Source organism: Apodemus sylvaticus, chromosome 3 (genome assembly GCF_947179515.1).
Source record: "Apodemus sylvaticus chromosome 3, mApoSyl1.1, whole genome shotgun sequence".
NCBI lineage: Eukaryota > Metazoa > Chordata > Mammalia > Rodentia > Muridae > Apodemus > Apodemus sylvaticus.
This window is the reverse complement of record NC_067474.1, coordinates 28,587,799-28,599,422: the sequence shown is the minus strand read 5'-3', so window position 1 is coordinate 28,599,422 and position 11,624 is coordinate 28,587,799. Positions and strand designations below refer to the sequence as shown.

General features: G+C 38.5%; 1 protein-coding gene across 2 annotated transcripts in view; it reads right to left on the bottom strand.

Moving 5' to 3' along the window:
• Positions 1-637: 637 nt before the first annotated feature.
• C3H8orf88 (chromosome 3 C8orf88 homolog) overlaps positions 638-11,624 on the bottom strand; it is a 28,445-nt gene continuing 17,458 nt past the window's right edge. For both annotated transcript variants that reach the window (XM_052176114.1, XM_052176115.1), the window contains exons 5-6: positions 10,877-10,983; positions 638-1,049 (exon numbers count right to left, since the gene is read on the bottom strand). In XM_052176114.1, the coding sequence (XP_052032074.1) occupies positions 1,026-1,049; positions 10,877-10,983 (131 nt within the window). In that variant the 3' untranslated portion in view covers positions 638-1,025. The remainder of the gene's footprint in view (positions 1,050-10,876; positions 10,984-11,624) is intronic.

The following is an 11,624-nucleotide window of genomic DNA, read 5'->3' as shown; positions in this document are numbered from 1 at the left end:
CGCACTGCTTTTAGAGCTTCACAGGAAGTTCTTTCTGCTTCAGGAAGAGACAAAGTTTCTCATGAACAGTGACCTTGAATGACTTTCCCGTGATCCCAGGGCACAAATGAATGAGTGGACTTGTATTTACTTACCTTTCTGTCTGCAGTATTTCTGACACATTACATGCAGTTTACTGCATTAAATTCCTAGGAATTAAAAGCTTAAGCCTCCAAATTCTATATGAGGAATGGCAGAATCAAAACTTAATATGCCTCAACTATTTGCAGCCTGAATTTTTCCTCTTTTAGAGACAATTTCAATTTTATTTCCCTACTGCGTGACTCTTGATTAGATAGTCTGGTGAAGAACATTAAGTGTCAGCTACTTTCAACCTCTGTTTCATAAGTACCTTTTCAAATTGTTCATCCCTGCTAGTAGGTGTGACCCTAAGACCATACCGTTGTTAAGAACCCAGTGAAGCAACGGTGTTTCTGAAAGGCTCCCCCACCCCTGGCATTGACAGCTCCTCTTTGAACACCAGAATCATTCTGGGCTCTGCAGACATCATAGTGTCCTGGTCAGGTGCTGATGTGTAATCGGTGGGCGAAAGACCAAGTGACTGACATTAAGGGCAACAAAAATTCTGTACCATATATACATTGTAGCAAATACTTTATATTTGAGAATCTTTACAGCTTACATTTCCATTCCATTATTACAAGTGGTGAAAAACAAGAATTGCAAGTAGCATGCAAATTATAATACAGTCTTCCCACTTCGCCAACAACATCCCCACTTTCGAGTGTTACTTCCCAATTTTTGCAGGAACTGCCTGCAAAGCTGAAACTGATTAGAAAAATTCTTTATACTTTAAAATATCTCTTTCTCCTTTTATGAGAAGCCAAATAGCCAACCATCAAAAGTAAAAATAAATTGAATCGTCACAGTCCATTAGTTATTATTACTAGGTCCACTTCATTTGCAGGTGTCCAAAATATAAAATGAATAATTCTTTATCTTCAAATTCATCTGTTCTTAAAATGCTACTTAAAACTTTGGTTGTTTTCCTGTAAGATAGAAGGACAATTTATCAATTAGACTAACTGAATACAGTTTTCACGAGTTAGCTTATTCAACCAAATACTATGAATCTACTTCTATTTAAATGCATGTTACTATAGAAACTATTAAAGTGACTGAAGCTTTCAAATATATTTGTGTTTCAGTAAGCCTGTGTAATCCATTCTTAAAAATAGTAAATTGTGTTTCAAGTCTGGTATTCTGTTTCTGTGGCCTAGATTTTTAAATGTTGTTAATGTATAAAGCAAAAGTAAGCAATTCTAATTTATGTTTACTCAAAAGGAGTTTGTCAAGCATTTATTAGCAAAATAAAGTGTCAATGAATCATTTAAGCCTGAAATAAAGATTGTGTTTTATGTATAATTAAAATTTATATCTATTCTTACTGACCAAGAAATTATGTTCCCTTAGATCTTCAAACAAATGAAAAAATTCAAGAATCTAATAACCTTTTCTTTGCCAAATATTCCTTTTTCAAGGTATTATTAAAAATTTTTACTTCCTAATTTAATTTCCCAAAAATTGGCAAACAAGCTAATGAAATGGCTCAGTGAGTAGAGGTGCTTGCCACCACTCCTGATGACCTGAGTGTGATCCTAGGATGACCCTGCAATGCTATGTTGTGACCACAGTGTCACAATGCACCTCCATACACACACACACACACACACACACACACCAAACGAAATAAAAATGTTTAACTTGTTAGAGGCACCTATAAAATTTCAATTATGGAATATTGATAGATATAATCAATATAAATGTTTTTACTTATAACCAAAGAACTATATTTACTTACACTGGGGATTAGTAGTGTGTGCCAACTGAAGCACAGATACGCAGGCATACACACCTATGGGTTTGCGGGGTTCTGCTCTGGCTTCCTTCTTACTCTCTTGAGATAAGGTGTATCACTGAACTTAGAACTGGTTGACACTCAGTAAGCCTCAAAGACCGTCCTAGTTCCTTATGCACCCACACCTAACTTTTGATATGGGTTTTGGAGATTCAAACTGAGGTTCTCATGACTACAACTACTCCTGCCCACCGAATTATCAGCCCAGCCCCATGAATGACAGCAGAAATGGTATGGATCTTCAAGACTTAAAATTCCAAAATTGGGAAAAGAAGATAGTATAGACCACAGTGAAACTTTTCTCAGTCTCCAAGTCTCACCTTAAAATAATCATTGCTTTTACCTAAAGAAAATAGTGATTTTGAAATCAATCAAAAAGGCAAAGGTTAGCTTCTGGTCAGCTTCCCTACCTGAGCCAGATCAGCAGAATGATAACGTCCTATACCCTATGGCCTGCGTGCATCCTAGGAGGTCCACAGTAACCAGGGACACAGATGAAAATCTCACCCAAATACCCACACAAATGGGGCACCCACAGAACCCAGCCAACACAGGAGCTACCCTCCCTGCCAAACTCTACCTTCCTTCCGGTCCACTCTCCACCCAGACCAAGAACATCTGGCCCAACACACTCCCACAATCTACAGCCAATCAGCCTCCCAGGAAGTCTGCATTAACCAGAGAAACAGGAGGCCCACCCTAAGCAGAGATAGCACTTCCTGACTCCAAGGAGATCAGCTCTAATCTAGGTCACAGAGCTCTACCTGTCTCCAGTCACAGACATCCAGGCCAATTAACACCAAGGATAATGAGATGGCCAGAGGCAAGTGCAAGATCATAAGTGACAGAACCCAATGCAAATCAGCACCATAAGAACCCAGTTCTACCACAACAAGCCCTGGATACCCTAACATGCCTGAAAAGCAAGATAATGACCTAAAATCCAATCTCATGAAGATCAGAGAGGCCTTTAAGGAGGATATAAGTGTTGGGGTTCTGTCTAAGCTCCACCCCACACCTACCTGACAATAGCCAGGTATGCCCCGCCCCAGAGATCTAGCCCACTATAAGAGGGGCTACTTTCCCCTCCTCTCCCTCTTTGCTCTCTGTTCTCCCACATTCTCCCACCTCTCTGCCCCTTGGGCTCTCCTCCCTCCCCCTCTCCATGTGGTCATGGCCGGCCTCCACTTTACTTCTCTACTCTCTCTCTCTCTCTCTCTCTCTCTCCCACTAACTCCCATCCCCTGCTCTGAATAAACTCTATTCTATACCATGCCTGTGTGCGTGTGGTCCCTCAGAGGCAGAGGTGCCCAGGCAAGGGCCCACCTGGACACCTTCCCCGACACCTCCTAGCCACACTCCCCAACGCCCTATATTCTTCCTTTTTAAGCCCTTTCAATAAGTAACTCCCTTAAAGAAATACAGGAAAATACAGGCAAATAGGTAGAAGACCTTAAGAAGAAACAATTAAATTCCTTAAAAAATAAAAAAAGAATTACAGAAAAATACAATCAAGCAGGTGAAGGAATTGAACAAAATGGTCCAAGAAATAAAAATGGAAATAGAAACAAATTTTAAAAATGGCTTACAGTCTACAACTGTATCCAGGAGCAGTTTGGGTGCTCCGACCCACACACACACACAGACCCACACACACACACACACACACACACACACACTGCCTATACCCAGAGACAGCTTGACTCCCAGAAGGTCTGTCATAACCAGGCTCACAGATATGGCACCCCAGAACCTCTCCCACACCCAGAGATATAGCCTGACTAAAGGAGGTCCATAACAAACAGGCTCAGCAGAAGGACAGGCTCCAGTCAGAGACAGCAAGGCCAGTTAACACCAAAGATAACCAGATGTTGAGAGGCAAGCACAAGAACATAAGCAAAAGAAACCAATGATACTTGGCAACATCAGAACCCAGTTCTCCCACCATAGCAAGCCCTAGATATTCCAACACACCTGAAAAGTCTAGATTCTTACCTAAAATTCCATCTCATGAAGATGATAGAGGACCTTAAGGAGAGCATAAAATTCCCTTACAGGAGAACACAGGTAAACAGGTAGAAGCCCTTAAAAAAGGAAACACATAAGTTCCTTAAAGAAATAGAGGAAAACACAAGCAAACCGGTGAAGAAATTGAACAAAACCTTCCAGGATCAAAACTAGAAAATAGAAACAATAAAGAAATCACACAGAGAGGCAATCCTGGAGATGGAAAACCTCGGAAAGCTCCAACACAAAGAGGAAAACTACACCCAAGAAAAAACACGAAATTAGTCTTATCACAACAAACCCAAAAGAAGAAAAACACACAAACATAATGCTACCTCTAACAATGAAAATAACAAGAAGCAAAAATCATTAGTCTTTAATATCTCACAAGATCAATTGACCCAATTCCCCAATAAAAAGACATAGGCTAATAGACTGGATATATAAACAGGACACAACATTTTACTGTATATAGGAAAAATACATTGGGACAAAAATAGACACTGCCTCAGAGTAAAAGAGTGGAAAAAATGTTTTCAAAACAAATGGCGTCCCCTCCCCCCCAAAAAAGCTGGAATAGCAAAATTCTAGTATCCAATAAAATAGACTTTCAACCAAAAGTTATCAAAAAAGATAGAGAAGGATACGTCATACTCATCGAAGGAAAATTCCACCAAAATGATCCCTCAAATCTGAACATATATGCTCTAAATGCCACAAATACAAAGGCACCCACAATTGTAAAAGAAAAGTTACTAAAGCTCAAAGCATACATTGAACCTCACACAATAATAGTGGGAGACTTCAACACTCTCACCAATGGACACATCATGGAAACAGAAAATAAACAGAGACACAGTGAAACTAACAGAACTTATGAACCAAATGGATTTAACAAATATAAACAAAACATTTCTCCCTAATAGAAAAGAATATACCTTCTTCTCAGCACCTCCGGGAACCTTCTCTGAAACTGACTACATAAATGGATGCAAAACAAGCCTCAAAAGATACAAGAATATAAAATTAATCACATGCATTCTGTCAGATCACCACCAACTAAGGCTGGTCTTCATCAACAATAAAAACAACAGAAATCCCACATACATATGAAAACTAAACAACCCTCTATGCAATGATAACTTGGTCAGGGAAAAAATTAAAGTCTTTCTAGATTTTAATGAAAATGAAGGCACAGCATACCCAAACTTATGGAACACAATGAAAGCAGTGATAAGAGGAAAATTTATAGCACAGAGGGCCTCAATAAAGAAATTGGAGAGATTCTACACTAGCAACTTAACAGCACAATTTAAAGATCTACAATAAAAAGAAGCAAACACACCCATGAGGAGTAGACAGCAGGAAATAAACTCAGGGCTCAAATCAACCAAGTAAAAACAAAGAAAACTATACAAAGAATCAACAAAACTAAGAGCTGATTCTTTGAGAAAATCACTTAGGCAAACAAGCTAAAGGGCACAGAGACAGTATCCAATTTAACAAAATCAGAAATGAAAAGGGAGATATAACAACAGAAACTGAGGAAATTCAAAACCTCATCAGATCCTACTACAAAAGCCTGTAGTCAACAAAACTGGAAAATCTACATAAAATAGATGATTTTCTAGACAGAAACCAGGTACTAAAGTTAAATCAGGACCAGAAAAACTATCTAAACAGTCCCATAATGTCTAAGGAAATAGAAACAGTCATTAAAAGTCTCCCAACCACAAAAAGCCCAGGACCAGATGGTTTTAGTGCAGAATTCTATCAGACCTTCAAAGAAGAACTAATACCAATACTCTTCAAACTATTCCACAAAATAGAAACAGAAGGAATACTACTTAATTTATTCTATGAAGCCAGTTACTCTGATATCTAAGCCACACAAAGACCCAAAAAAGAGTACTTCAGACTAATTTTGCTTATGAATATAGATGCAAAATTCAATAAAATTCTCACAAACTGAATCTAAGAAGGTACAAAAACAATGATTCACCATGATCAGGTAGGCTTCAACTCAGAGACACAGGGATAATTCAATATAAGGAAATCCATCAGTATAATCCACTATTATAAACAACTTAAAGGAAAAAGTCACATGACCATCTCATTAGCTACTGAAAAGTCTTTGACGAAATGCGACACCCCTTCAGGTTAAGTCTTAAAAAGATCAGAAATTCAAGGCAAATACCTGAACATAATAAAAGAAATATACAGCAAACCAAAACCCAACATCAAATTAAATGGACAACTATTTGAAGTAATCCCACTAAAATCAGGGACCAGACAAGAATGCTCATTCTCTCCATATTTATTCAATTTAGTGCTTGAAGTTCTAGCTAGAACAATTCAACAACAAATGATCAAAGTGATACAAATTGGAAAGGAGAAAGTCAAAGTATCACTATTTGTAGATGATATAATAGTATACATAAGCAAGCCAAAAATTCTACAAGAGAACTCCTACAGCTGATAAACAACTTCAGCAATGTGGGAGGATATAAAATTAACAAAAACAAATCAGTACTCTTCCTCTACACAAAGGATAGATGGGCTGAAAAAGAAATTAGGGAAACAACACCCTTCAAAATAGTTACAAATAATATAAAATATCTTGGTGTAATTCTAACCAAGCAAGTGAAAGATCTGTATAAAAATAACTTAGAGTCTCTGAAGACAGAAATCAAAGAAGACCCTCAGAGGATGGAAAGATCTCCCATGTTCATGGATTGGTAGGATCAACATAGTTAAAATAGCCATTTTACCAAAAGCAATCTACAGATGCAATCACCATAAAAATTCCAACTCAATTCTTCACAAAGATAGAAAGAGAAATTCTCAACTTCATCTGAAATAACAAATAACCCAGGATAGAGAAAACAATTCTCAACAATAAAAGAACTGAGGGAATCACCATCCCTGACCACAAGCTGTACTACAGAGCAATAGTGATAAAAAACTGCATGGTACTGGTACAGAGACAGAGAGGTAGATCAATGGAATAGAATTGAAGACCCAGAAATATACCCACACACCTATGGTCAATTGATCTTTGACAAAGAAGCCAAAACCATCCAGTGGAAAAACGACAGCATTTTCAACAAATGGTGCTGGCAGTCTGCAGTCGAAAGAAGAATACCCATTGATCATTTTTATCTCCTTGTACAAAGCTCAAGTCCAAACATATCAAGTACATCCACATAAAATCAGATACACTGAATCTAATAGAAGAGAAAGTGGAGAAGAGCCTCAAGCACATGGACACAGGGGAAATTTTCCTGAACAGAACACCAATGGCTCAGGCTCTAAAATCAACAATTGACAAATGGGACCTCATAAAATTCAAAAGTTCTGTAAGGCTAAGAACACTGTCAATAAGACAAAATAGCAACCTACAGATTGGAAAAAGATCTTTACCAACCGTACATTCAATAGAGGGCTAATATCCAATATATACAAAGAACTCAAGTTACCCTATTACAAAATGGGGTACAGAGCTAAACAAAGAATTTTCAACTGAGGAATATCAAATGGACAAGAATCCCCCGAAGAAATGTTCAACAACCTTAGTCATCACGGATATGCAAATCAAAATAACCCTGTGATTTCACCTTACTCCAGTCAGAATGGCTAAGATCAAAAACTCAGAAGACAGCAGTTGCTGGTGAGGACATGGAGAAAGAAAAGCACAATTCCATTGCTCATGGGATTGCCAGATGTTACAAATGCTTTGGAAATCAATCCAATAGTTCCTCAGAAAATTGGAAATAGTTCTGCCTGAAGACCCAGCTATACCACTACTGGACATATATACCCAAGAGATGCTCTAATATATAACAAGGGCATGTGCTACACTATGCTTATAGCAGCCTTATTTATAATAGGTAGAAGCTGGAAACAACTCAGATGTCCCTCAATGAAAGAATGGATGCAGAAACTGTGGTACATTTACACAATGGAGTACTACTCAGCTATTAAAAAGAATGACTTGACGAATATTGCAGGCAGACGGATGGAACTAGAAAATATCACCCTGAGTGAGGTAGCCCAAGGGGGAGGAGGAATGGGATCAGGAACTGTGGGAGGGGGAACCAGGAAGCAGAGTCAATGACTGGGAAAAAAGTAAAGGAAAATATGCAGAATGAAAAAAATGCCAAAATTAGTAGAGACCAAAAAGAAGAGACTGAATGTGGAATGACTGGTAGATACATCATTTGCATTTTAATATGTTGTTTGGTTTAATCCTAGCCACACAGAAATCATCATCCTTATCTTAAATTGCAAAATTAAGGCTCAAGGTAAGTAACTGTCCAAGCTTGAAACAGCAATATACAGAGTAGAGCAACAACTTAAACTCAAGTATGACAGGAAAACCCATGCCCTTTTTTATAAGCATGCAGCAAAATGCATTACATATTGCTGTGTGTACTTGATATACTTGGTGGATTGGCATGGAAATATCAAAAGCTGGGCAGCAAAAAAATAAATAAATAAATAAAAATTAAAAAAAGAAGGACTATCCTGTATCAAAAGAATAATTGAACAGAACAACAGAACAGAAGGTCAAGCATGCATTTCTTCAAGGTGTCAGGGCACTATCCTTTCTTTAAATATTGCTAGGATGACTAGATATCCATACAAACCAATTAAAACAATTCTGTACTGGCTGGTTTTATGTGTCAACTTGACACAGGCTGGAGTTATCACAGAGAAAGGAGTTTCAGTTGGGGAAGTGCCTCCATGAGATCCAACTGTGAGGCATTTTCTTAATTAGTGATCAAGGGGGAGGGCCCCTTGTAGGTGGTACCATCCTTGGCCTGGTATTCTTGTATTCTATAAGAGAGCAGGCTGAGCAAGCCAGGGGATGCAAGCCAGGAAGGAACATCCCTCTATGGCCTCTGCATCAGCTCCTGCTTCTTGACCTGCTTGGGTTCCAGTCCTGACTTCCTTTGATGATGTACAGCAATGTAGAACTGTAAGCTGAATAAACCCTTTCCTCCCCAACTTGCTTCTTGGTCATGATGTTTATGCAGGAATAGAAACCCTGACTAAGACAGATTGGTGCCAGTGTAGTGGGGTATTCCTGTGACAACCTGACCATGTTTTGGGGAGGACTATGGAAGGACTTTGGAACTTTGAGCTAGATGATCCATTCAGTGTTAAGAGCTCTGTTGAATGTTCTGTAGGAGCTTGGAAGAAAATGAGAACATTGCAGAAAATGGAGGCCTGGCTTGTGAAATTTCAGAGGGAAGTTTAAAGACTCTTACAGTGGCCATGTTTTGATTGTGAAGATTCTGTAGTTTTGGTTAGTTGGGGCTGAAGGATCAGCTGTGATTAACAAGACACCAGAACCACTAAAGTAAACCTTTGTGTTACCGGAACAATTGATGCTGGTTAGCTGAAGCTAAGAAATTAGTGGTGATTAAGAAGAGAGCAGCATCACTGAGGTGAAATCTGTTAAGTATTTTCTGAGAGCGCAGAGGCTGTGCTCCAGAGATAGCCACAGTTGTATTTTGTGCTGTGGCTGGACTTAGTACTGTGTAAGAGTCACCCAGGTGGTTTTGGCTTTGAAGGCATGAAGGGGTCATGAAGAGCAGCTGAGGCTCTTGGTGCAGTGAGAGGTCACGGAAGGCCATTTGTGAAGGTGCAGCCTCAGTTGCAACTGATGACCCGGGGACTTGAAGGGGTCATGCATAGGAGCAGAGGCTTGTCACCATGAAGAAAGCCTATGAGAGGCTATTGGTGAAGCCTAATTACAGTGGAAGATAGCAGCATTTTGGAGATGCCAGTACCATGGGATGACCACCTGACCACCAAGAACATCAGCAGCAGTGGAGTACAGGCAGCTGGAGCCTAGAAGACAAGCTGTGTGCTACAAAGGGCAGAGCTGGAGAAGTGATCCACGCACTTGAAGGAGCCCAGAAGATTTCTAATTAGATCCCAGACATTGAACCATTGGAGTTTGAGTTTTGCTTTTGGTTGTGACTGTGCCCTGATATGTTTCCTTCTTGAAGGAAGAAAATATTTTAGTGGAGCCCACAGTTGAGAGACTGAATTTTTAAAAGACTTTGAATTTTAAAGATATTGGACATTTTGAAGTGATTGAATTTTTAATGTGTAAAAACTGTGGGGCTTTTAAAGTAATTTAGATCTTGGGGATTAATAAGAAAGTAATGGTTGAGGCTTAATAGTGATGTGTTTGTGTGTCAAGTTGACAAGGGGTCAATTGTACTAGCTGGTTTTGTGTGTCAACTTGACACAGACTGGAGTTATCACAAAGAAAGGAGTTTCAGTTGGGGAAGTGCCTCCATGAGATCCAGCTGTGGGGCATTTTCTTAATTAGTGACCAAGGGGGAGGGCCCCTTGTAGGTGGTACCACCTTTGGGCTGGTGCTCTTGGGTTCTATAAGAGAGCAGGCTGAGCAAGGCAGGGGAAGCAGCCAGTAAGAAACATCCCTCCATGGCCTCTGCATCAGCTCCTGCTTTCTGACCTGCTTGAGTTCCAGTCCTGACTTCCTTTAGTGACGAACTGCAATGAAGAAGTGTAAGCTCAATAAACCCTTTCCTTCCCAACTTGCTTCTTGGTCATGATGTTTGTGCAGGAATAGAAATCCTGACTAAGACAAACACTCACTTTATATTATGTTATAAAATAAATCCCAGGTAGATTATGGAAGTTAATTGAAAGCTAAGATAGAACTTTTAGATTGCAGGATGTATTTTTATAATCTTTGAGCAGAAGAGTTTTACATTCAGAAAATCAAAATTATTCTGTCCTATTTCTTGAGTAAATTATTTTATGGATACATTTAGATTTTTGTGCTTTTTGTACTATCACTACCTTGTCATAGAGAAAGTTAGAATTTCTTTTAATAATAATAATATTAGAGCATAAAAGACAAATACCTGAATACAATTTTGCAATAAGGAAGTGAGGAACACTCACTGGTTTTTGAAGTACAATGGGATGATCAGGCAGAAAGTCTGGTTTTTTTCTGCAGATGGAAACACTTGAAAGCTTCAACAAGAAATCTCTGCTGTATTTAATTCTCTCTGTAGATATTAAAATTTAAACATAATTATAAAACAATTCTATTCCAGTAACTTTTTGACTCAGTTTTTAGATACTGATAAAATGTCCACTATTTTATGAAATGGAATATTTGTTGAAAAGACATAAGAGAAAAATATCATCAAATCTTCATTTCATGTGGAAGGAAAAATAGAAAAATTAGGTATTATAGGGGTTTACTCAAGTATAGCAAGGTGACTTAATGTTATAAAGTATGACAGCATGACCAAGAGATATTACTAATATCTATTAGTAGATTCAGATCATGCAAAAGTGTAATCACTATAAACCAATCTAATCACAATCAATACTGCCAAACTAACTCAAAATATGCATACTGTATATCCAGATCATGCTGGGTCAGAGGTTTTCAACCTGTGGGCCACAGCCCCTTTAGTGGTCACATGACTCTTTAAGGGGTTGCATGTAAGATGTTTAAATTATGATTCATTAACACTAGCAAAATTACAGTTATAAAATAGCAGGAAAATAATTTTATGGTTGGAGTCACCACAACATGACGAACTGTATTAAAGGGTCTCAGTATTAGGATGGTTGAGAATCACTGTGCTAGGTGATGGTCAGAAGATCCATCAGGGTCCCTATCTTTACAGCAACTAAC